This window comes from Falco biarmicus, chromosome 12, assembly GCF_023638135.1.
Source record: "Falco biarmicus isolate bFalBia1 chromosome 12, bFalBia1.pri, whole genome shotgun sequence".
NCBI lineage: Eukaryota > Metazoa > Chordata > Aves > Falconiformes > Falconidae > Falco > Falco biarmicus.
The window spans coordinates 22728123-22754095 of NC_079299.1; the positions used below are offsets into that span (position 1 = coordinate 22728123).

Consider the following 25973-nt stretch of genomic DNA (forward strand, 5'->3'; position numbering starts at 1 on the left):
TTAGTGCAACTTGTATGCTCAAACCTATGTATTTGTAGGACAGCGAGGTAGCTGCCCAGTACCTTGTTCAAAGTAATTGTAAGCTAAGGTACACTGCTGGACCCAGAAGCTCTTGAACAGTTAGCGTGGGCCTTCTGCCAAGGTGAGAAAACCGTAACAATGTGTCTGCCTGACTGGCAGGTTTGCAGTTTGAGTGAGTTATACCTAGTACGAATTGGTTCAGGATCTTTTTTCATCATCAAGGGACCTGCAGACTTCTCTTGAGCTACGCTGTAGTATTTGTTAAGCTGTCTTGTTCCTGCTGACAGCCAACTGTGCAAATGTGTCCACAGCGTTTACAGTCACAAGGGCAGGATGAATTATTGAGTTTTGTTTCCTTAAAGTATAAAAATCTTGTGTCTGTAGGCAGGTGGGGAAGTCATATGCATGGAAAGTCCTAGGATGGTCTTAGTTGTTACCCAGTAAGGGTTTCTGAAGCATACAATTAGAAATCCTCTGTATGGTAGTTGCTTTGAACTCCATGTAGTGTGTTGTGACACAGAAATAAGCGTGTGGCACAGAACAAGGTAAAAGGGAGGGAGCATACCTGCTTGGCTTGCAAAGAGTAGCATCCAAAGTAGGAAATTCAATAATCTTGCATTTTTTTATTTTAATGGGGTATGAGGATATAAACCCACTACTTTTAAATTAGGGAGAGAAGGGTAATGGTTCTCAAATAGAGAGAGAGGATTGCTGAAACAAGCACAGAGTGTGAAGCTTTTAAGCTTAAAAAGGGACAACAGTTGATGAAAAACATAAACCCAAAACACAGTACGACTAAATAGAAAAAACTTTCAAACTATTTACAGTTACTTTCTTTTTTGAAGTCTTGGCTTTTTTGTAGATTGTATTTTGATTACTTCCGTAAACTATATGGATCACAGTGAGATGCAAAATATAATAAATAAAAACATACTGCAACTGTTCGCTTATATGAATTTCAGATATGGCATGATGTTAGAAAAGGTCAACTTCCAGAGGGCTTCACCAACCAATTTCTAACAAAGGTATGAGATTTTAATAATTACTTCAGTTTATTTACTTATAAAAAAGTAATTTATTGACACTACTTTCTTTCTGCAGGCACCCATAATCAAAAAGATGCTTTCAAAACAGGCTTCAGCAAGATACTCTGCATCTGAAATACTGAAGTTTTTTAAATCTGCTGTTAAAACCAACTCACGTGAAACTCATACTCAGTAAATGCGCTTTTAAAAGGCTTTCAAGACTGTTTAAATCCAGTTTGATGTCTCTTCAAACTGAAAGCCAAAAGCAACTGCAAGACTTAAGACAGGTCTTTTCCTTGGTGTTTTGCCTTCCTGCCATTGAGGAGCTCATCAGCCAGAAGGGTCACATCACCATCCACGCACTTCAGCTGTGGATCAGGACAGCGTACTTCTGCAAGCGATCACTTGCTGTTTTTACCTGGAAACACAGGTTGTGGATGAGCTGAACTATACTGTACAAAATATTGTACAAAACCTAGTCCTTGTCTCTTAGAATATTAAGTTGATGTTGAGCACAACTGGCCTGTGGCAAATCCCTCCCTGTATCCATGCTCTTAATGTGTGCTGCAAGCATCATCAGCTGAGGTTACCTACCGCTTTCCATAGAAGAAGTGCCATCTTCTGGTATGTGACTCAAACCTTTCTGATTTGTTCAGTGATGTTTTCAATAATTACTAGACTGCTCCCACCACTACCAAGACTAATTTTGGTGTAAGAGATATTAAGAATAGGTGTGGGTTATTCTTCACTTAATTTCAGTTCTTTAAGGTAAACTTTCTTACCTCTGTTGAACCTTACCAGCTGTTGAACACATAGCACCTTCAGTATGTTAAAATACATACTTTTAAAGTAAGCATTTGAATTTGCATGTGAAACATTCAGCTTCTAGGAAATCTAGTTATAGTTGTTCTAGATTTTTGAAAACCTTAGGTTTTGAAGGGTTGGAGGTTTTTTTCTGAAAGGAACACTTAAGCTGCTCTTAATACACCACAATTCTTCCAGTGTCTGCAGCAGTCACCATTTGAAATCCTGTGCTGAGAGTGCACCATAAACTCTCTCCCATACTCCTAGGATTTAATCCATTGTTCTAATATTTAATGAGCACACTGAACACTTTTGATGGCCTTACTTTCAGCCCCCTGAAAGGTAACAGCAGTTTACTTGTTACTCTTTCTAGTTATATACTTCCAAGAGTTCAGACTTGCCTGGACTGGAAGAATTGTGTGTGGGGTGGTCGGGAGCAGGAAGAAGAAACAGGCACACTGGTGCTTCAGATGTTTGTGCTTGAGCTGTATCTTCTCAAACTGTTCATTAGTGTGGAGCCCACCTAACTCCATAAAGGAAAAAATGAGCAGATACTTCTAAGCAGAAAAATAGGCACTATGTGCAGTAAAATACTGTACGCATTTTCTGAAATGTTACATGGGGTAAAGTGGGTGCTTGGATAAAAAGAGTAATATAAATTAATGCATAGTGATTTTTATATTCTTATGGAAATCATTGCTCATGTGCTGCAAACATGTGTTGCTAAATAAAAATCTGATTTTACATCCTTTTGTAAGGCCTGAAGTTGTTTGTGTTCTCCCCCTCCCCCCACCATAAATTACAAATACAGAATCACGGAATAGTTTCTGTTGGTCCAACCCCCTGCCAGGGGCAGGGACACCCCCCACCAGCCCAGGCTGCTCCAAGCCCCATCCAGCCTGGCCTTGAACGCTGCCAGGGATGGGGCAGACGCAGCTTCTCTGGGCAACCTGTGCCGGTGCCTCACCACCCTCACAGTAAAGACTTTCTTCCTTATATCTAATCTAAACCTACCCTCTTCCAGTTTAAGGCCATTCCCCCTTGTCCTGTCGCTACAGGCCCTTGTACAAAGTCCCTCTCCAGCTTTCCTGAGGGCCCCCTTTAGGCACTGGAAGGCTGCTATAGGGTCTTCCCAGAGCCTTCTCTTCTCCAGGCTGAACACCCGTAATTTGAGTAGCTTAACAACTTCATTTGCTAGCTCCCCCGCAACCTGCCAACGCATCGCATCAGGTCCCATGGTCTTGTGCACCTTCAGGTTCCTCAGATGGTCTTGAACCTGATCTACAGTGGGCAGTTATTCCTTCTCCCAGTCCCTACCTTTGCCTTCTGCAACTTGGGCAGTGTGGCTGGAGCATGTGCCGCTGAAGACCAAGGCAAAAAAAGTCACGTGAGTACCTCAGCCTTTCCTGTGTCCTGGGTAACCAGGCTTCCTGTTTCTTTCTGGATAGGGCCCACATTTTCCCTAATCTTACTTTTATCTCTGATGTACCTACAGAAGCTTTTCTTGTTGCCCTTGACATCCCTGGCTGGATTTAATTTTATCAGGGCTTTGGCTTTCCTAACATGATCCCTGGCTGTGATACATAGGGCATTGCACTATCCTGGGCTAATTAGTATTTCCTTGCAGTGGTCAAGATCTGTGAGAAATGGTATCTTGACACAGATAAAATACCACTAGTTGAATTTCCTTTTCCCTTTTGCCCATAAAACTACTTTACAATATGAACATTACTGTGACAGACTTTGGCTGAATATCCTTTATAGTTCCTGGACGGAGCACCCTAATACCGTAATATTCCTACCGTTAAGTAATAGTGAGGTTTTGATACTTTTTTTTCCCCCCCATAGTATCTGTATACTTCAGCAGTACGTTTCTATTAGTGACCGTTTACAGTAGCAACTATTGTTCCCTAAAAATAAAAGGTCTATTAAAATGTATTTTCTATATTAAAAAATCCCAACAACATGAACTGGTACTATTTAGTTATGCAAAATATGCATCTTTAGATACAACAGAATATTGATTCAAATAACATCAGTGTAAAAAAGTCTGATGTTTAGTCATCTACGTAAGGATGAAAAGAAACTGTGTAACATTGTAGAACAGAGTAACTAGCCAGTATTTATTCCCTTACTCAAACCTGAATTTTATTATCAGCTGATTTCGTTCAGTTGGGCAGGGCATAACCAAAGAGGATGGAAGGCTTAACCTGCTTCTCTAATTTAACTTGAATTAAAGTAGTTCAATTATAAAGGCAAAGTTTGAATTCCTATTAAATTGCGCATCAGGCAGAAAATCCGTAAGATGCTTCAGAAATGTGAGTTTACTATTCTTCTGCATACTTTGGTGTGAATTCTTCAGTAGGGCACAGCTCCAAACCTTCTAAAAGATACTATGAACTACACATACTTATCTAGGACTCCTTCCTTCAGAAAGGCTTTAGTCGTGATCTGCAGCACTGTCTCCAGGGCAGTTTGACGATAAATCTTCAGAATCTACAGGATAAGCAGAGAAAAAGCGAGTAATACCAGCTCACAGGAGGGAAAAAATGTTGCTAGAATTATCGGAAGAATCCATGTAAAGGAGGTCACATAGAATTCAAGAAGATTTGCAAGTTATTAATTCCAAGCTTTGTTTTAGAACAGTGAACGCAAATTCTACCCTCTTTGGGTATTGTGCAAAACCCAGCAGCCTGGAAGGAAAATTTGCTATGTAGATTTAAAAGACTGCAGTAAGAGAAACAAAGGATATATTGTACTATTTAAGTCTAGCTGCATAAGTAAAACACTTAGAAGACAGCTTTGCTCTCACCTTCATAGGTTGTTCCACACCAAATGCAATAAAAGTGCTCTTCTCTCAGATAGGCAGTCAGGATGCGTAGCTTTTCTGATACCTAGAGATACGTACAGGTATGCAAAGATCTGGGGCTCATGTGACACAAAACCCTTCTAGAGCTACTAGCTTTGCTAAAATACATTGTTTAACCTTTTGCTACGTAAAAGCTACACAATACTCAGTAAGGCATGAAGTTTCCCAAATGGCACAGGAATTCACGATCTCCAGAAAGTTAATGGCTGTTGCTTGCTCATCCTTCTTTTCAGCTAATAAACCTGCACTGAAAAAGAGTGCTAAAAATATGACCCAGCTACCTTATTTCAAGTATATGATTTTTTTTGTGAAGTTGTTCAGACCTAATCTATGCAAATCAAATCCATAAAGCTAACAACAGCTGTATAATTAGTTCTCAAAAAAAAGTGAATTTCCAGTGTCCCATCTCAAGATAATCTGTGAAGCGTTTTCAGAAATTACTCAGCAATTCAAAAAAATGAGTCCAATACATGAGATGAGGCACCAAAAATTAAAACTCAAAAGCAAATTACTTTGATCAAATATGTGATCTTGCATGTCTTGGCTAAGACACAAAATGTTTAGAATTAATTTCTAGGCTACTTTTTCCAAAGATCAGCTTCAAAACAGAGAAGCAATAAATCAGTGGTTTAATGTTTTATATTTTATCACGTAACTGCTATAAAAATCACTGTCTAAGATTGCATAGAGGCCATTCACTACAGCTTATTGACAGTGACATGTATACATATATCCTTTATGTGTATATGTATACATACTTTTAAGAGGAATATTAAATTTACTTCTGAATCAAGCAGTAATTTAGTTGCAGAGCTTACGCTTAAATCTGAGCTTGTGCATTCATCTTCCTTATCTTCCTCATCCTTGTCATCTTCCTCTTCAGGTTCTAGCCAATACCAAGTCTCCTTGGGAACATCAATATCCTTAAATAATAAAGCATTTAGATGAAAATTATCTGCCATTGTAGGTTTTCTTGTAAGATGCTTGATAAAACCAATTTCTAATAGATGAGATGTTAGGTTTTAGAACTTTCCTGCATAGTATAACCAAGAATCACTAAAGATGTAGTGGGAGACTAAGCACAGTGGTCCACAAGAAGCACTATTCACTTTTTTAAAACAAGTAAATGCATGCTAATATAAGGTTCTATTTCATCTACATTCAGTATGTGTAAGGCTACACAGCCACATAATCTCACACCAAGGCTGTGATCAGATAGGCTTTTTTATCAGCTGAAGTCATGCTGCCCCCAGTTCTTCAGTCAAGAGATCACACAGCGCCTCCTAATCCCCTTCAAGTGAAGTTAAAGGAAGAAGAATCAACACAGAGATCTGAATTAATTCAGCCAACTTCCTATGAAGCAGATTAAAGAGTATCAAACAATCTTAGCAGAACTTGTGGGCCAGTATTAACCTCCAACAGGCTAACAGAGAAAAGAAATACACTTGAAGTTTTCAAGTGGCAAAAATTACAGTAGTTCACTGCTTTTACCCATGTTACTCCTTGCAGGTGGAAGGTACCTCATTTTGGGTTTGTTTTTTTGTTTAAATGCTTCTTTGGTGAATCTGCTGATTCCCTCCATGATGATCCCTATCCTTGGAGATACTCAAGAGCTGTCTGGACATGGTCCTGGACAACCTGCTGTGGGTGACCCTGCTTAAGCAGGAGGCTTGGACAAGATGACCTCCAGAGCCCTATCCAACATCAACCATTCTGTGATAATGTTGCTCCCTCACTGGAGGCAAACAGCACCGTCAGTTAGGGTGGTGTGACGTCGGTTACTGAAAGATATGCGAACAGCTCAAAAGTAACCACAAAAATGCAGGAGCAAAACCAGGTGAGCTCTGGTGATGCAAATGAACACCGGTCCTCACGTAAGCTACTATGAGGTAGGTGTACACCTTCAAATATCCTAATGGTGCAAACATACACTTTGAAATATTTTAAGAGGACTGAAGTGTTGCCAAACATCAAGACCTCAGGCCAGTTATCCCACAATTTTTGAGAACTTCCAAGAATTGAATGACTACTTTGTTTGTACCCTGTATCTCCAACCTAAACCTTCCTTCTAACCCCCAAAAATGTGTCTCACTTTTTGCATATCTAACTGCTGGCAGGCCCTCTGGCTTCTTCGGAGGTCCCCTTCCATCTTACGTTCTTCTTGTTTCGTTTTGAATCTTATTCTGTTAAGAAAAAGTAGATAGCTAAAATAAGCAGGTAGATGAACAGTGAGATGCATTATAGTCAATAAGTTTTTCTGAAATAGAACATCTAAGATTCTAGCCCTACTAATTCTTCCAGACCAGGACAATGTTGAAGTTAAGAAGTTCTTCTGACATCTGTTTCTGTGGGAGCACACGTGTTTCTTGGGAATTATACCTTCAAGACAGTGGTTTTTTGATCACACTACACTGGACACTTTCTTCATCAGATTTTCATAAGACATACAAAAGTGGTTCACTAAACATCTGTAAAAGATAGTCTTCCCTAGGCTTTCTATCTCCACATGTAACAAGCAAATAAGGAGACAATATAAACAACAAAATGTAAACACGTTTACCCTGATTTTTACAACTGTAGCAACATCGCTCAGGATTATCTGTGGATTTTATATTAAAAAAGATGACATGGTTCTCAGATTTAAACAGCTACAAATGACTTGTAAAAAGTTAGTATGTATATTATTTGCATTATTAACATGAACAAAAATAAATGATGCAGCACACACCTTTAGCATTACAGTGTTTATCTACTTTTGCTTTAGAACTGAGAAACAATTACTCTGTATTTCAACTCTTACCTCTCATTCAAAAGAATAACCAAACTTAAAGCATAAAAAGAATAGTTGTTTAGACACTGGTTGGAATATCAGTAACATCATTTTACCTGAACTGATCTGCAGCTTGTTCATTTGCTTTTTTTTTCATATGAAGCTTTTGCCTATAGTTTTCCAGTTTTTCTTCAGCTTTTCGCTTTTTTAATTCCTCGTGACCAAGCCCGCTTCTGCCTATGTAAGTTCAAAAGATGAATGTAAGCAGTTGAGAAGCTCTGATACCCCAAACTAAGTAAATTAGGAAGTATAACAAACCTGTTTTTATGTTCAAAGGAATAGGTTCAACAATGCCTTCTCCTGTGGGGGAAAAAACAGGCCAATTTAAGAAGCCAGGTCCTTCTCAAACTATGATTTCTGCAGTGTAATCAAGTAGGCAAGCTGCTTTTGCCATTAAATACAGACATTTTCTTGTGATTTTATTGCTCAGAAGTCAAAAAACCCTAAATCAATGTCCATTTAGTACATTACAAACGACCCAGCTGAACTGGAACTCCCTCTTTTTTTTTTTTGGCTTGTCTGCTGGGTTGCTATATACTATTTTCAGGATGCTACCCAACTGAAACAAAAATGTGTTGACTTGACAGGTATAGCCTACCTGTGATAAAGACTGCTTTGTTACAGCCTTCTGGAGCACTTGTCATTCTAGAATCTCACAACTTGACAAAGATGAAGAATAAAAAGAATCTCTCTTGGCCAGTTCATTTGCCGATTATCTGCGAGAGGCTGAACTGGCACTGCAGTTACTGATGCTTTGTTTTACTGATTTTACTCCATTTATTAAGACTTCATAAAGGTAGGCCAGTGTGCACCACTTCTTAATCCAACTATAAACCCGAAGAAAGGGGCTGACTTTTTTGGAATGCTATTAGCTTTACGAGACCATCAAAACACCCTTAGTGCAATTCCTGTAGGCATGCACGTGTAGAAGAACATTTACTGAGCAGCAAGTACTGCTGCTTCCCTCACATCTCTTGATAGTCCGTAGCATTTTTATTTCAGTTTTTAGAGATTTGCTCTCATCTTTTGTTCCGCCACAACACATTCACAGTTCAGCAATGCCAGAGCTCTTGGAAAGGCACTTATTGACCCTGTCTCCAAATGAAGTGGCAGCCAGAGTCTGTAAAATAGAAAGCCAGGCATGCACTTGCAGTGACAAGCTTACCGCTTTTGCCAAGGGCCTGGCCGCTCTTGTAGCCCATCTTCTGGAGCAACGCGAAGCCTTTGTTCTCAGTACCCAATGCACTTTTCAACACCAAATCGCGTCTCTCTTTTTCTTCTTCTTTTACGCTCTTCTGTCTGTTCCTCTCGTTGGCTTCTTTTTGTTTTTCTTCTTTCTGCATAGCCTCCCTCACCCGCCTCACCATGGGCAGGCCCGGCCGCACGTCCTGCCTGTAAGGTAGCGGGGCAGCCCGTCAGCGGGCGGGGGCTCCGCGCGGTTACAATCGCTTCAGAGAGAAAAAAGGCGCCGCCTACTTACTTAATAAATAAATCAGACATGTAGTCTTCCTCTTCATCTTCCTCCATGTTTCCTATAAACACCGCCAATACGCGTTATCACCGATGTTATTTCTCCGCACGCTACCCGAGCTGCGGAACCCGCTTTCAGAGGGGAAAGGCCGCGCGGCGGGGCTGCGGGACGGACACGCGGGGCCGGGCCAGGCCGCCCCGTCCCGCTTCCCCGCGGCGCGTTCTGCCGGGCTCCGCTGCCGCCGGCCGCCCCTCGACCCCCGCGGAGCCGCAGCGGAGCGCGGGGGCTGCGGGAGGACCCGGCGGGAGGAGCCCCCGCACCCACCCGGCCCGGCCCGGCCCGCTCGGCTGGCGGCGCCTGCGCACGGCCAGGGCCGCCCCCGCCCGCCGGCGCCTGCGCGCCTCCCGCTTCCTGCCGCGATCGCCGCCGCGCTGCCCAGGTGCGTGGGGCCGGCGCCGGGCCGGGGGGCCAAGCCGCTCCTGCCGCCGGGCCCCTCCTGCCGGCCGGGCCCGCCCCGGGCCGTGCCGGACGCAGCCGGGCCCGCCGGGGATGGGCCCGCGGCGGGGGGGGCTCCTCGCCGTGCGGGCTGGGGCGGCGCGGGCGCGGCGGCTGAGGGGGCGCGGGCGGCGGCGCGTGCCCGCGCGTGTCCGTGTCCGTGTCCCGCCCCCTCCCCCCGGGGGGCCGCGCTGTCACGCGTGGCGCGGCCCGCAGCTGGCGGGACGCGGCCGCCGCACGGTAGGAGCCGCTAACGGCGGCGGGCGGGCGGTGCCGGCCGTGCCTGGCTGCGGGGCGGGCCCTGGGCCGGCGGCGGGCGCGGGGGGCCCTGACCGGCGCCGGAGGGAGCCGGCCCGGGCACGGAGCCGCCGCCTCACCTGGTGCGGCCTCTCAGGAGGGCGCCGCTGCGCCTGGACGTGCCCGAGTTCAGCCGGCGGAAGGGCTGCCCGGCGAGCGCCGGCTGGAGGTGGAGGGGAGCCGTCGCGCACCTGAACGTTCTCCTTCCGTAACGCTCTGACAGAGCTCGGTGGGGGCGGGTTGGCTCTGGCGGGCGGTTGCCCCGCGCCCTGTGGGGGGGTGACGCGGTATTTACTGCTCGTAGCTGCACAGGGAGCCCCGGCCCTCGCCAGCATCAGTGGAACCTGGCAGGTGTTTTCCGCTCGGATTCGGAGCGAGCCTTTGGCCGGCGTGGGTGGGCTCTGGGCCGGCCGCTGCGTGCCGGGCGCTCAGCCTTCGTGTCGCTGGGTTTTCATGTGTGTGCTTCAGTGGCGCGGCTGAAGTACGCGCAGGTGTGGTTGCTCAGAGCTTGTGTTTCCCAGACGCAGAGGGAGTGTGTGGAAGGTGGACAAGGGGGTCTGTGGCTCTAAAGGCTGGGGGAAAATTAAAACTTACCTGGGGAGGAAAAAGAGCAATGAGCTGTGCTGTCATACGGCACTCCTGTGCGGTGCGGGTGACGAGCAGAGTAGAGCTCTGGGGTGATAGCCAAGGGGCCATAGTGCTGTCAGTCATTGCGTTTCTCTTTGCTCTCATGTAAAGGTGTTTTGAAGCGATGTGCCTGTGCATTATGGACAGGCAGTGCCTCCTCAGTTCTTTGTAACCTGGAAAAGCCAGAAGATGCCTTTGGAGGTGTCAGGCGAGGGCTATATGCGTTTCTGTATGTGGCTCTTCCACCGCTGCTGATCTGTCACCAGAGAGATGCACAGTGAAAAATACTACAATGCAAAGTACCAAAGAGCAGGGAGCATGCTTAGTACTACAGACATTGTGATGCTTTAGTTTCATCGGTACTGAATCATTAAGGTATATTTAGAACCATAATACAGTTACAGTATTAATGCCACCCTTTACTACTGTCTAATCTGGGGGCCGTTTAAAAAAAAAAAATTAAATCACTTCACTTGACTTTAGATTTGTTGGGTTTGACCATGAGTGAGGAAGCAGCTGCGAGCACTTGAGAGCACAAGTGGAGCGGTGCAGCTGTTGAAAGATGACGTCTTACATCATACTCCTTAGCTGCTTGCTTTTTCTGCTTTGCCCGAGATCCTAGTTTCAGCATTGCTGCATTCGGGATTTGGGGTTGGGTTTTCTTGCTTTTTGGGTTTCTTTTTGCTGAGCATGGTTGACTTGACTTTGTGATTTTTAGTTATTTTTCCTATCTGTTCTGCGTTGAACTGCTACACTTTGTTTAAATGTGGTTTGCTAAGGTTAAGTTGTCTGCGGAGTGTTTGCTCACACTGATAGCGTGCTTTTGGTAGTGCTTTGTTGCTACCCCCTGTTGGAGCAGGAGCTCCACTGTTTGATCTGTAGCGTTTTGCCTGGTGGGGACACACGCAGGCGTTTGGCTTCTGCCTTGTATACCAGGCTGTCGCACGTAAGGCTTGCCGGGTTTTAGCGTGCTTATTTGTCCAGCACTTAAAGGAAGGGCAGTGGGATCTGGAGGTTGTAGCTGAGTGATGTCAACTGCTGCCGTGTTCCAGCCTCTCTCAGATTTGTGATGGGTGGAAATTCCTACTTGTGATAGGCTCATCTCCTTCTGTCCATCTCAACACCTTGTCCATTGAAGGTGTTGAGAAGGTGGCCGGGTTTGTGCCCAAGCTTTGGGAGTGTGGTCAAGGGTCTTGATTAGGGACAATCCTTATTCTGTTTTATGTACAAGGAGACAGTGAGATGACTCCTTTATCTCTTGTGTGTGGTTTGGTGTTTTATTTCTTTAAACAGGGGCTCCAATGTATTTTTCTTGGCTAAGAGTTAGCACCTGAAGTTGCCTGTGGGTGCTCTTTTTACAATTAACCATTCTGTTCCCTGAAATACTAATGGATGTACCCGGAACTGCTTAGCTAAGACAAGTCTGAGCAAGGCTGTCATCACGATACCGTAATCTATAGATTTCATCTGCATATTTTCATTTGATTTCCAAAGCTTTGTACTATATACTAATATTTACATTCTGATTTTAGAGTTGCTACACAAATTTACAATAAAACTGGAATTTAACCAGTCATGGAGCTGGCTCACAGTTTGTTACTGAATGAGGAAGCATTAGCTCAAATCACAGAAGCAAAGAGACCGGTCTTTATCTTTGAGTGGTTAAGATTTTTGGATAAAGTGCTGGTAGCTGCTAACAAGGTAATTTTATGGTTTTTTGCCTTTCTTTCTAAAACATTTGTATTAATTTCATGCTAGAGAAAGTTGACAGCTAGTAGGCGGTCAGTATAACTCTGTTATATAATAGATAGCTTGGTTTGAGTTCTTCATTGTTGTAATTATTTGGAAGACAAAACCTTCCCTCCCAGAGTAGGGATTCTTGATGGTAAAGAGGATTAAAAGATGTTCTAGGCAGGTATTACTGTATTTTTAGTAAGTATTTTTTCAAAGCAAAAGATCAATAAGGTAACAGCTAATTCTGAGCATTTAGCATGTCTCTGCTGTTACAGAATGTATCCCACGTCTCTGCGAGACAAGCAGTTTGCTGAATGACATACAAGTGGGAGTGGTGTAAGGTTTACTTCAGTCTCTTGTAGGTATTTCTGGGTGTTGAAGGCAAGACGCGAGATCAAATGACTTCTCTTATTTTATATATTTTTGGTCCGTTAACAGACAGATGTCAAGGAAAAACAGAAGAAACTTGTAGAACAGCTAACGGGACTCATCAGCAGTTCCCCTGGGCCACCTACACGAAAACTACTAGCAAAAAACCTTGCTGCTCTCTACAGCATTGGAGACACGTTTACTGTTTTTCAGACGCTTGACAAGTGTAATGATATCATCAAGAGCAAGGATGATACTGCGGCCTACCTGCCCACAAAACTGTATGTTGAATATCGTTAGAGAAATGGGAATGTTTTTTAAGCAAAGTGATCCTGGATGTTGCAGAAAAGTCTGCCTGTATATGTGCATGTTATGTTTACTTATATTTTGCATGCTTATTTGGAGTTCATATGTGCTTGATACAGCAGAGGAAAGAGCAGAATTGAGATTGTGAAGGGCAGGACTCAAAGGTGACATATACATGGATATCTGAAAGTGAGAAGCTTTTCTGTAAGCAAGGGACTATCTTATGCTTTTTTGCATGCTTATGTCAATGAAAAGGTAACAGTTGATGAAGTGGTGCAATGAAGAAATTCCACCAGTGGGGTTAGTGCTGATTGTGCTCAGGTACCCCATTTAAGATGGAACCTCTAGATTGTCAAACAAGAGCATTATCTTTGCCTAGAGGATTGTAACCAACAGTTCAGGTTCTTTTTTCCCAGCAGATGTTGCCTATTTATATTCCCCTGCTGTGATATATTGCACAAGTCTCTCTGAGAGAGTCTGTATACTTGGATGTTTGTGCGTATGTATGTGCGATCCAGTTTGTCTTTATTTATAGGAGCAATCTCACTGGTAGGAATTTGGTTAATGCCAAAACCAGCTTCCCCTGGAAGTGTTTTTAGTACTTTCCCATATATACTGCTTTGTGTGCTCACAGTGTCTAGTGAACCCCGGTTTGGGCTTGCCTTCAGGTGTTATCATAACAATGGGATTTAACAAGATCTGAAATAGTCACCGTTTGGGCAGATACTGTCCTCCTTTTATTTGAATCTTTGAGGAACTTGTATAAGTGGGAAAGGTTTTATACGATAACATGCTCTGAAACTTATGCTACCCACTCAAAGTGGTAGTCCAGAAGGTTTTTCCTGTATGCCTTCAAACTTCGGTTTTTGATGTTTGTGTAGGGGACGTGCCCGTTAAGGGGTAGGCTGTAATGGGTTTCTAACAAATAGCTTTGCTAAAAAGTTGTTTACCCAAGAATTTCAGGTTTAAAAAAAGCCTTTGTTGCTTTGTAATGAAAAAGCACACGTTTTCAGGAGCAGCTTCTGTGACTGTCCTGGAGCAGTTTGTGTCTGTAACTGCAGTATGGCTTTACTTAAACATTCCTCATCTCAAATGGCAGAGCAAGGAAAATGGGTATATAACTGTATATGGATCCAGTGATTTTTACAGTGCCTACAAACTTTGTTGTGTTATGCGATAATTTATGCATTTTAAGTTCTTAGGCTTGACACCTCCCCCCCCCCCCCCCCATCATTCAGTATCTACAGAAATGATATATTAAGGGTATTTTAAAGGGTAGGGGTTATCTTGCAGGTGCTTGGAAAAGGAACGGTTTATTGAAACACAAAACCCTAATCTTGCAGAGATTTCGGCATATACTTGTCTTCTCCAGAATTTTTCACTATGTGTGTAGGTCCTGTAATAATACCCAATCAAATACATCTGTGTTCTTAGAAGCTATAAATCTTCTGTTACTTCTTTTGCAAACAAAAAAAAAATATTAAATGCACAGCGTTAAACATCCAGTATAACTAGTGGATAATAATAAATAGATTATTATTCATCAATGATGATTAAAACATACATTTCTATTTAATTATTTGTCTCCGTGTAGATGATAGAGAAGAAGAGTATGCCAATTAATGTCTCTTTTTTTCATAGGGCTGCGGTGGCATGTGTTGGAGCATTTTATGAAAAAATGGGTAGAATGCTGGGAAGTTCTTTTCCGGAAACAGTGAATAATCTTTTGAAGTCTCTGAAAAGTGCAGAGGTAAGTTCAGATTATTTTATATATGTGGTTTTGATTCCATTTAAACTGCAACCTGCTTCGTCCAAAAGTGTTTGCCAAAATGGCTGGATTGTTTGCCGTGTACCTAGAAAAATGCTAATCGCTTACATAGTTAATGTCAAGGTAAACATGTGTATGTATTTTTAGTGCAGAGAGTTGAGAGTTTTGTCACATGAATATTACGGTAGTTGCTTTGTAGTGGCATCAGTGATTAAAATTGCAAAATGGTTGTATGTACCACTTCTAACTACAGCATTAGAATTTCTGCTGGTGTACCCTGAATAAACATTCAGTTGTTTAAAAACAAATACCTAAGTTTTGCAACAAAGATGTTACTTTGTATCTTTGACCTTTGATGTTACTGTCCATCTTTATGAAGCAGGATACAGTGTGGGTTTTTTTGTTGTTAGTTTGGGTTGGGTTTTTTGTTTGTTTGGTTTGGTTTTGGGTTTTTTTTGTGTGCTGTAAACTCTTAATTACCTGCCTTTGTGCAGGTGTAGTAGGAAGCTGTTGACTATTTGGGTTTCCTGTTCTCTCATATCAACTGTGTTTTCCTTTTTTCCCTGGGGCTGCAGCAGATAAATGGTGGGGCAGGACAGAAGTATCTTGGCTGGGCCCAGTTTTATTGGATTCCCTTGTTCATCTTAATTTATGTGACAACTGAGGTGGTTTTAGTAAAGCTGTGTATAGTGCTTAATGCTATCTAAAACAAGCTAGGTATCGGTTGTGTATGACTTCAGGGAACTACATTACCAATGTTTCCAAAAGTACTCCTGCACAGAAGCAGGAAAATGCAGAATTATGCACCTGGGTCTTGACAGAAGTGCTGTGACCACATTTTTGCATAAACATTTTTTTGTGTGTCTGTGCAGTCTCAGGGCCGCAGTGAGATTCTGATGAGTTTACAGAAAGTGCTAAATGGACTTGGAGGAGCAGCAGCTTCTTGTCACCGTGACATTTATAAGAATGCCCGATCTCTGTTGACGGACAGATCTATGGCTGTACGATGTGCAGTGGCTAAGGTGGGTGTGTTTCTCACCAGTCTTAGAAATTCTTGTGCTGTGACTGTGTAGTACCTGCAGTTGAACTGTGACCTGTTGTTTATTACAGGAAATTTGATAATTACTTGGGCAAGGTGAGTCCTAGTTCACACTGAAGGCTGAGACATTTGACTTATTTTTTTGTAAACAGAGGTACTGTAGTACTGTCTTCCCCAAACATATAAACAAATATGAGGTAGAATATATTAGCTGTTAGCTTCAGTGAGAAATGTTTTTGATAACATAGTTCTTTTGGTGTCCTTTTCTCTTTTATTTAAAATTTTTCTTTAAGTAGTTACCTATTCCATGAGTCTTCTGATTGTTTACTCAGCTAAGTTACTGAGTAAACGGGAGAGTGTGTATGTGTGTGTGTGTAAATTTATTCTTAAAATATTAAAGTATTTGCTGAATAACCTGACAGTTACACTGATACTTAGATAAAAGGTCAGGATGGTCTCCATTGGTTCTCAGCAAGTCTTTTTTTATTTTTTTTTTCCTACAGTGTCTGCTGGAATTACAGAATGAAGCAGTGTTTATGTGGACTGCTGAACTAGAGAATGTTGCAACACTGTGCTTTAAAGCTCTGGAAAACTCGAACTATGGTGTGCGAGTTGCAGTGTCAAAGCTTTTGGGAACAGTCATGGCTACAGCACTGATACCAAAACAAGCTACAGGTACAAGTCTTTCTGGATTCCATTTCCAGTTGGACAAACTGCACCTTCAGTTACGTGACAGTGTTGCATGCTACGTCGTTATTCTGGTAGATGGAGGCTTTTAGGTAGATTGTTTGGTTTTATGAACGGTAAACTAAAAAGAATAAAAAGTGCAGAATCCCTGTTGTAGTAATACAGAGAAAGAGAGAGCAAACTATTAAAATCACCTAGGAAAAGTAGGTTATTTTTTAAGCATGAAAACAAGCTGTTGCCTGAAATGTTGGCTGGATCTGTGTTTGCAAGACAGTTGAATTGCTGAGCCTGGTTTCAAGATCATTGCTTGTATTGTTGGGAACTTCGGGATTAAATGGTTACTTGTCTTTTCGCAAAAGTGATGCGACAGAATGTGAAGAGAGCCACGCTTGAGGAGGTCTTGGAGCTCATGGCCACAGGATTTCTGCGAGGAGGATCTGGTTTCCTAAAGAGTGGTGGAGAGATGTTAAAAGTTGGAGTATCTGTCAATAGGGAAGTGCGAGTTGGTGTTACCCAGGTTTGTCATAAGCTTTAATTTTTAAAAATATTAATAAAGTGACATTTATACATAAATGTAACCCTTTTGTAGGAAAAATGCACGCTTCTGTTCTTTGCTTGTAAATTAACTCACAAGTCTAGTTTGACTTGCCTGTTTTGTGAGATGTACATGCCATGTCATTCACCTAAGCTACTTTCTTTTATTATTATGTGCAGTGATGATAGATTAAGATACTTGCTAAGGAAAGTTTGTTTGATCAGTGTATATTAGGTGGGATTAATTTGCAAAAGTATTTGAAAACTTAGTACGTTAAAGACTTTAGCTCCATATTTAAATTTAATTTCTTTCTAGAGAGGATGCAGTGTTGTCCTTTTGTGTTTGCTGGCTCTCTTTTTCAGCTGCTGGGTAAAGTTTGCAGCCCTGATTTGTTAAACTGTTGCTTCTCTCCATATGTCTGTCTTGAGTAGGTGAAATCCGCTGAATGTGAAAGCTCCACCTGTGAAAGGTGGAGCTTCAGAAAGGTAACAGCAGCATCTTTTCAAATTCAGGCATTCTGACTCTGACATATATTTCAATATGCTGCAATAACTTGCCAGAATCCAGAGTTTTTTGACTGTAGGGTATTTTGTGAAACTCTTTATTTTTCTCAGCCTTTTTCAAGTGAACTCGGCAAAAATGCCCGGCTTTCATTGTGAATTAGAACACATTCGTGTTGCTGCTGATATTGACATTATGCACTTAAATTTTTTAGAAAGAAACATACTTAGAGCAATGAACTGGTTTGTCTTGCTGTCATCCAAAGTGTCTTTTGCAGTTCACAGTGTATGTTGCAGTATAGGTGCTACACTTGGCACTGGCAACAGTTTAGCTTCAGTGACGAAAACCTGGCTAATGGATTGATTCCTCCTCCTTAGCCTCATTAGGGTTGCTTATTACTAGCTGGTATTGCTACTGTACTGCTTTATGCATGAGTATAACTGTAGTCTTTAGTCTTTGGTGACTGAATTTAGTCTTTCGTTTCTGTTTTAATTGGATCTGTACCTAATTTCTGCATTTGCAGGCCTACGTTGTCTTTGTTACAACATTAGGAGGTCAGTGGTTGGAACGCAACTTTGCTACATTTTTGTCGCATGTACTTGACCTGGTCTCCCATCCCCGTGCTACTCAGACCCATGTGGATGCAGTTTACTCTCGAAGATGTGTGTCCTTTATCCTGAGAGCCACTGTGGGCAGCTTACTTGGGGAGAAAGCACAGATCGCAGCTGCCAAAGATATATGTCAAGCTATTGGCAAACAAATGAAGGCAGTGGGTGAGAACCATTTTTCTGTATTTGAGACCAATGGAAAGTTACTGTCATTATACTGGATCAGCCCTTTTCCAGCTTTCTTCTACCGTGAGGAGTAATTTTGTTGTGGTGGTAAAAGATGATTCAGCTGCTTTCTGTTTGAAATATGATATCCAAAATGTAGGTTCTACCTGAAAAGTGATTGTGTACAACTGGCTTGTTTTGACATTGCATTTGCTTGGAACGAAAATGGGGAAAACGGTGTGTGTTTGCAGTCTATCTTGGGATAGGTTGTATTGAAAGTTGCAGAGTTCTTCACTACCAGTGTTGAAGATCTTGTATGTCAGTATCTTGTAGGTCCTTGTATCCCCCCTGTACTAATACCCAGTTGGATTTTGCAGGCGACAAATAAAGGTGTAATGTGAAAACTGGAATTAGAGAAGATAAATATGACCCCTTTGCAGAATATGTAATCACTAAGAGGACTGACAAAACTGTGTTGGCATTTGTTTCTTATGAAATGAGTTAGTTGGAGCTAGAGATTGAGAAAGTAAACTGGAATTTCACAACAATGCATTTACCAAACAGCTTTTTCTTCCTCTTTGCTGCTGCTGCCATCTAATTTGAGTTTTAAGTAATGTTTAACATACGGAAATGGAATTGATTTTGAAACTTTTGCAGGTTCTTCTCATAACTTTTTTTTGATAGGGTAGGTCTGTTTTGATAGGGTAGATATAGAACCTTAAAAGGGTTCTGATAACAGTAAGTATTACTTCCAGGAAAAAAAATTGTAGTAGACATATAAACATTAAGCGGATACTAAAGTCCTTTCTCTTTGAAGTGACATTTACTTTTTCTGGGATATTGTATAGGAGAAAGAATCTACAGTGAGATCTAGGAACTTAATTGGATATCTTTAAGATGATTAGAGGTTGTGATTAATTATTTACTGGGTTTGGTTGTTTTTTGTTTGTTTTTAGTTTTATTCCATAGATGTACATGCAAATTTGTATGCAGAACCTAGATATGTCAAGATTTTACTTTTAGTTACTGGGCATACATACAATCCACACATGCTGTATATGTGTATACTTGCTTTTGCTGTGTTGTATTATCAATCCTACCTCTTAGCACACTGCTGTCCGTAGTAACTGCTGGGCATCTGTTTTTTCATGGCCTTTGGATGATAGTGTTTGGCTGATACTTGTAAAACTCTTTCTTTTCAAAATGTGTTTGCTTTGCGAGTTCCTACTATGGCCAAACATGGGCTTTTGTTTTAATGTAAGATTGATGTCAAAACTAAACTGTCTTTCTATCCTGTATATGTTCAGGTGTGATTCAAATGGTAGTTAAGCAGGATACTTCTGTTTTCTTTTCTGCAGAAGCAGTAGTGAATGATGCTAACAGTGAAAATAAATCAGGAGCTGCTGATGTTGCTGCAAGCCAGCATGTAATGGTGTGTGCCCTCCAGGAACTGGGTAGCCTCGTTCAGAGTCTAAATGCCACTGCATCTCCTCTTATACAAGAACCCTCTATTGGTATGCAAATAAATTTAAATTGTTTAAATTAGACATTTGAGCAATGATTATGAAATATTATTAAACCTAGTTAAATAAAAAATTAATATGTAAGATAAGTTGATGAAACTGGCACTTCCTGTAGTACTTCCCAGGTAGCTATATTTGTCCAGCTCGTTGTGTTCAGTACTCTAGCTTGAACTAAAGTTTGACAAAGTATTAATTGTTTTGATCGAAGACTGTCTGAAGCTCTTTTTTTAGGCTGATGAAAGCTGTAAAGTTGTGATTTTTGCATTGATTTGGTTCTGACAATAGTTTTATAGGAAATACCTTGGTTTTCTATATGAGGTCTGAAGTATTTGCTCCTGGAAAATTGTATTGCCTTCAGATATCAAATTTCTGTGGGGAGCTTAAGAGTATTTTGTCAAGATGAAGCTGTGGATAGTCCCATTTTAAAAAGCTGGTTATTGGGGTTAAGTTGACTAGGGTTTGTTGGGATTTTCTTCTTGTTTAACATCTGAATCCATGTTTGTAGTGTAGTGTTGCCGTTTTAAGTTTTTTTTCAGTTTGGATGCCTATGGTTTTTTTACAGTAGAGGTGCAGGCTCCTTTAGACGTTTAGTTATGTGGATTGTTGTCTTGATGCATATGACATTCTTCTCATACTGATTTTGCCCCAGCTATGGGATAGGGGAGACTCTGCTGGTGTCTATTCCTTCTGGCTGCTGTGCTCTGTAAGAACAGAGGGGACTGTATCTCAGTGGTGTTTCTGCTAGCTGCTATGAAGTAAGCAGGTAGAAGTTGTTCACTAGTTACAAAGAAAGCAAGAGATAAGGCAGCAGTGGGAGCTTCAGAGTAGGAGTTTGCAAAGTTAGAGATCTGGACGAAGGAAGGTGGTGTGGAAACAAGTTGGACTGAAGAGCTCACGGTTAGAAAGTGGGGTTAGCTAGGCATGGAGGTTCGGAAAGTGTACTAGGTAGTAACGGTGCAAGGGAGACAGCACTGTGTCACAAGTGGAGTACGGCAGTCAGTGACATCTATAGCATGTGCTTGTCTACAACGCAAAGCAAAACCAACAATTAGTCTTACTGTTGCTCTGTTATTGGCAATCTGTAAAAGGTGGGCAGGTTGTAGGAATCGCCTCATCCCGTGTCTGTTCGCCTGTGTAGGGTTAGTGCCTCTTTTCAGTTGTTTGAGTAGTAGAAATCAGTGGTATGGCTCTGGCAGCTCCAGCTTTGCTGGAAAAACCTGATGTGGAGTAATATGTCTGTCTTTCCGTAAAGAAAAGGGCAAAGTCATAAAATTCAAGTACTTTTAATTCTTTTTTAACTTTCATGGTGCCTGTCTAGCATTAATTCAGTTTACTTGTCTGCGTATATTAAAGAGCACATCATAACTTTAAGACTGTAAACTCTCTTTTCTGTAGGTCTGTTGGAGACAGTAACTTCAGTCCTTCTTCATCCCAGCATGGCTGCTCGACTTGCTGCTGCGTGGTGCTTGCGGTGTGTGGCCGTGGCATTGCCTTTTCAGTTGACTCCATTTCTAGATAGATGTGCAGAAAGACTCAACAATCTGAAGACCTCCCCTGAGGCTGTTAGTGGCTACAGTTTTGCAATGGCTGCTTTGTTAGGCGGTGTGCATCAGTGTCCCTTAGGTATTCCTCATGCCAAAGGAAAGGTGAGATAATGAGTGTTTCATCTGTGAGTGTATGAAAGATACCTTTTTATCTAGAACTAATAGCTTTGCAAAATCTGTGACATGGTAATGAGTTAAGTTCAATTTCAATAATGCTTTATGCCTAGCAAGAGAGCAATGACCAGAGCGTACATTTGTAGAATTTCAGTCGCAATATTTACCAGGTTTTTTCCTCTTTTTCAAATTTGCATTCTTGTTTGGCATATTAATGTGTAATTGTTGAAAAGAGTATTATTGTCTGTGTTGTCATATGCGAAACACTGATCATCTGCTTGAAATGTAATCTGCATTCATTCTTTATGGAAGGTCAGTTTAAATGATTTGAAAATATCTTCATAGTCTGTAAAGGTGGATGTGTAGCAGTAGCTTGCAGTGGTTTCATTTATATTTTGTAAAAAACATTGGTTTTTGTCATTGCTGCAGATGGTGGTCAGTATTGCTGAGGATTTGTTACGAACTGCTGCACAAAACAGCAGACTCTCCTTGCAGCGGACTCAAGCTGGATGGCTTTTACTTGGAGCACTTATGACTTTAGGTTTGTAAGAATGGTTGCATTTTGTTTTATTTTAATGCTTGTCCAACTTTTCTGATTATCCGCTCTGGCAAATGGTCTCTACATATAATTAGTCCATTATCTAGCACAAGAGTATTTTATACCAAGGGAAACAATGTTAGTGCATTGTATCAGCAGTGTTGTTTATGCTGGGAAGAAGTGAAGTATTAATGTTCATGTAATCTGAAGGATAGCGGAAGAAAGAAAATTTTCTGCTCTGTTTTTGGAAGCCCAGCCTTTAGTCATTCTATGAAAAGGGAAAAATGCCCATAGTCTTCCTTCCTCAGTACTGTGGTACAGCAGAAATGGTCTGTAAATAAAATGTAATTAGTAGTCCAACAAGTTGCATGTGGGTTCTTGATAGGCAACAGTACTGATTAGAAGCATTACCAGTTTAAAAGGCATTCAGTTGTCTTTTAAAAAAGCCAGCCTCGTGTTCATATCTGCCATCACAGAAATATCAGAAGCTATATTTTGAGAAGTTAGAAGGATAGCCTTGAATTTTGCAGCAATAGTGGGTTTTTTGTTTGGGTATTTTTTTTAACTGGAAAATATGATAAAGTTCTGATGCATTCTGCAGTATTTGGATCTCTTAGCAAATAGCATTTTGTGTTTCATCTTGTTTCTCTAAATTGTCGCTCTTTTTGCCAGCTCATTGTCATGTTTTTCCAAGTGTAGCCTTTTTGGTTGTCCTTCAATGTGTTTTTAATGCTCTTGCGCTGGATCTTCTTGAGCTTTTTCAGAAGTTTTCTTTAAACTTGACCATTAAACTAGTTACCTCATCAGTAACTATCAGTGAGCTTGCCTTCAAAATAGTAATATTAAAAAAAATTAGAAGTCAGAATAAAAAGATAGTAAAAAGACAGTTGGCAGTGGTTACATATATGCATGACAATGTATAGAATTGCCAGTTTCCTATTTTTAGTACAGATATCAACAGACAGACTTACCTATAGTATTTATTTGCTGTACTTTCAACCTAGAAATGAGAAAGGTTTTCCTTTGTTTTTCAGTGTTCAGGTAGGGAGAAAAGTAGAGAAGTGAAATAGGAGAAAAATAGCTTAAAGAGCAAAAGCCTTCATGGCAGCTTTTTCACACAGTTAAATACAGGTTTTTATTATACAGTCACTTTCTTTTTTAACATAGGTCCTTCTGTTGTTCGGTATCATCTGCCTAAGATGTTGCTGCTATGGCGAAATGTGTTTCCACGTTCTCTGAAGGAACTGGAAGCAGAGAAGGCAAGAGGAGATTCTTTTACTTGGCAAGTAACGCTGGAAGGCCGCGCTGGAGCTCTGTGTGGTAAGAATTTCAAACTTGGAGATTACAAGTGTGCAGTAAACCAAAGCAAATATCCCAAGGATTATAGAGAACTCCTGTAACTTCCCTTCTTTCTTTGAAAATGAGTAAGATGTGTCAGATTTTCGTTTATTTGACCTGGTTTTGGCATATAGTTTTATGGGCATGTCACACAATCTCTGAATAATATTTTTAATTGCTGCTTTTTTGATGTTCTCTTAGGATCTGTATCTTGCTCATGCTTTATATTTGTTTGTTTCAATAAAATTTTAATTTAAACTATTTTTTTACTAGCTATGAGAAGTTTTGTTGCTCACTGCCCTGAGCTCCTTACTGAGGATGTGATCAGGAAATTGATGACACCCATAGAATGTGCCATGACAATGATGTCGCAGTAAGTAGGCAGGTTTTGCCCTTTATTCCCTTTTGTCTTTTCCTGGACCTCCAATACTAGAACTAATTTGTTTTTATTCGTATTCTGACCTAGTACTGTTGCTGCTTGTCCGTGTTGGAAAAAAAAATATGAAAAAAATGTTTATGGTCATTAGCTTTGTAAAAGTATTTTATTGCATAGTCTGTGCTGAAGGGCCTGCCGTGGTAACTTTTGTTAGCTGTGTTTTGGATTTTCAGTTCAGTGAGCTTTTGAATTCATGGTTTGCTTATCCTTGTGCAAGAAATGAGAAAACTAAGATACTTGTATAGTAGATGTTAAACAATAAACTCTCCTTGTATGAAATGTACTAATGAAAAGATGTTCAACATTTTACAGAATAGAAGAAAATGCACAGTTTTGGGTTGGGTTTTACGGTTTGCTGTCTCGTCTCCCCCAGTCCGTGTCCCCCCCTACTCCGATTAAAATAGGAGTTGCTTCTGAGGAAGTATGTCTCTGATTTACAGCAGTGTGTGTTTTTTAGGAGAAAAAAAAAAAAAGATGTTTGCTCTGTAGTTACCTCTGAAAATGTACTGATAATTGAGTAACGTTCTCAGAGTAGTTCTCTGAACACTGCTTTCTTGTCTTGGCTAGAGATGTATCTTGTGAAAAGAAATCTGAAAATACTCTTCAGTAACTGTGGTACTTCTGGTTGTCTCTTTTCTCTTTTGATTCTATAGCATTCCGTCAGTAATTAAAGCCCATGGAGCTCATCTCAAAGCTAGTGCAGCTATGGTCCGTTTAAGACTTTATGATATATTGGCTTTGTTACCTCCGAAGACCTATGAAGGTATATAATTTTTTAACAATTTTTATTAAAGTAAAAACTCTACTTACTCCTTTTGATTTATTTTTGATGCTTGCCTTTGAAGCAGATGTAAGATTCAAAGGAGAATACTAGGAATCTCCAAGAGTCTTGTTCTAAATTACTCATCTTCTGTATGTCATCATGACAGTCTAACTACAGAGTATGAATATTGCAAAATATTAGGTTAACACTTGAAGTATAAAAGTTTCAGTCCTGTTTATAGGATTGAGAGATATGGGAAAGTATGGAGATCATGTTCTGAGCTCAAATTTATGTGTTTTGTGTCATTGTTACTTCAAAGATGGACAGCATTATTTCTAAGTATACTCAAAGGGCGGATGTGAGAATGAAGGTTTAGTTTTGGTTTCTGTTTTTGGTTTTCTTTTGTTTTGTTTTTTAAACACGATTTGATCTATTAGACGGTTTTATGCTATTATTATTAAATTGCTGGGCACTGTCACATGATCTGAATGATTAGCTTTTGGGGTTTTGCTTGTTTTTGTTAATTCATTAAATTACATGATCATGTGGATGAGCAAATTTTTGCAAGATCTGGATTGTCATCCTGGAAGGGATGGCTGTCTGTTGGTTTGGAATACTGGTTTGGGAATTGGGAGCCCAGGGTTCTGTTTGAAGCCTTGCTGTCAACTTTAGTCTTGTCAGGTTTACTTCTCTGTTTGTTACCTGTAAAATCGAGGTAATGGTACATGCTTTGATTTGTAACTTCTGATTGCTAGCTGAAAGGTTTTGGATAAGCAGCAATGATTCTTTTTAATGTCCATCCTTTTAGGATCATTTAATGCGCTCCTTCGAGAGCTGGTAGCAGAATTTACTTTGACAGACAACTCTGCTAATACAACCACATCGCTCCTAAGGTCTCTTTGTCATTATGATGATAGTGTTCTTCTTGGCTCTTGGCTGCAGGAAACGGATCATAAGTCAATTGAAGATCAGGTAATAAAAAACTGGAAGAATAATGAATTATCTGCACTGTCTGTGTGATGTGTGTGCAGGGGAAGCCCTCTAAAACTGAAACTTCATGCCTTGTTTTCAGTCTTACTTCAGCAGTGTGTTAGATGTGAGTCCTTCCATCTGCAGTGTAGTGTTTTGATTAAAAACTGCCTATAGCTGAGATACAAATTGCATAACGCTACTCATATGGTTGTGGTTAGTGAAGTAACTTAATTTCTGTAAAACAAAACAACACTCCCTGTGCTGCCCCGCCCTGATCGTCCTAGCCTAGCAGTTGTTCTCTTACTTCCCTTGGTTGAAGTGAAACGGTTGTCAAAATATAAGTATTGCAAACAGTCTTATAGCAAAACAAGATGTAGCTGGTTTTATAGGTGTAGTATGAAATCTCACGTTTCATTTGGAAGCATTGATGCAATTGTGTTGGCATTACAAGGAATTTGGTGCATTTCTAAAAAAGGGTGGGTCTTTGCAACAGGAACTAAAAACTTAAAAAAGGAAACAAGTATTGCTATGGAGGTCTCTCAATAAATTTTTTTCAGATCAACTAGTAAATATTGATCTAGTTACCATTTTTCA

At 40.8% G+C, this 25973-nt stretch overlaps 3 protein-coding genes across 12 annotated transcripts in view; 2 read left to right on the forward strand and 1 right to left on the reverse strand.

The window, feature by feature from the left end:
• EIF2AK2 (eukaryotic translation initiation factor 2 alpha kinase 2) overlaps positions 1 to 2596 on the forward strand; it is a 21954-nt gene extending 19358 nt beyond the window's left edge. For all 4 annotated transcript variants that reach the window (XM_056357747.1, XM_056357748.1, XM_056357746.1 and 1 more), the window contains 2 exons: positions 984 to 1046; positions 1123 to 2596. In XM_056357747.1, the coding sequence (XP_056213722.1) occupies positions 984 to 1046; positions 1123 to 1242 (183 nt within the window). In that variant the 3' untranslated portion in view covers positions 1243 to 2596. The remainder of the gene's footprint in view (positions 1 to 983; positions 1047 to 1122) is intronic.
• Positions 625 to 9158, reverse strand: GPATCH11 (G-patch domain containing 11). 2 transcript variants are annotated; one of them, XM_056357750.1, is made up of 9 exons: positions 9030 to 9158; positions 8715 to 8941; positions 7808 to 7849; positions 7606 to 7726; positions 6812 to 6902; positions 5538 to 5642; positions 4663 to 4744; positions 4265 to 4346; positions 625 to 1464 (listed from the first exon to the last, which is right to left on the reverse strand). In XM_056357750.1, the coding sequence occupies exons 1-8, from the start codon at positions 9074 to 9076 to the stop codon at positions 4291 to 4293; spliced, it is 771 nt and encodes a 256-aa protein (XP_056213725.1). In that variant the 5' UTR covers positions 9077 to 9158; the 3' UTR covers positions 625 to 1464; positions 4265 to 4290. The 2 variants fall into 2 exon arrangements, with proteins under 2 accessions (XP_056213725.1, XP_056213726.1); XM_056357751.1 differs by having other exon boundaries at positions 4261 to 4346.
• A 190-nt stretch (positions 9159 to 9348) lies between these two features.
• HEATR5B (HEAT repeat containing 5B) overlaps positions 9349 to 25973 on the forward strand; it is a 59248-nt gene continuing 42623 nt past the window's right edge. For 2 of the 6 annotated variants that reach the window (XM_056357744.1, XM_056357745.1), the window contains exons 1-14: positions 10117 to 12140; positions 12612 to 12823; positions 14490 to 14598; positions 15489 to 15638; positions 16159 to 16330; positions 16702 to 16859; positions 17902 to 18151; positions 19510 to 19665; positions 21070 to 21320; positions 21762 to 21873; positions 23038 to 23190; positions 23482 to 23581; positions 24298 to 24407; positions 25216 to 25379. In XM_056357744.1, the coding sequence (XP_056213719.1) occupies positions 12015 to 12140; positions 12612 to 12823; positions 14490 to 14598; positions 15489 to 15638; positions 16159 to 16330; positions 16702 to 16859; positions 17902 to 18151; positions 19510 to 19665; positions 21070 to 21320; positions 21762 to 21873; positions 23038 to 23190; positions 23482 to 23581; positions 24298 to 24407; positions 25216 to 25379 (2223 nt within the window). In that variant the 5' untranslated portion in view covers positions 10117 to 12014. Of the gene's footprint in view, positions 9460 to 9573; positions 9756 to 10116; positions 12141 to 12611; positions 12824 to 14489; positions 14599 to 15488; positions 15639 to 16158; positions 16331 to 16701; positions 16860 to 17901; positions 18152 to 19509; positions 19666 to 21069; positions 21321 to 21761; positions 21874 to 23037; positions 23191 to 23481; positions 23582 to 24297; positions 24408 to 25215; positions 25380 to 25973 lie in introns of those variants that run through there. The other 4 variants (XM_056357741.1, XM_056357742.1, XM_056357743.1 and 1 more) reach the window with 4 other exon arrangements.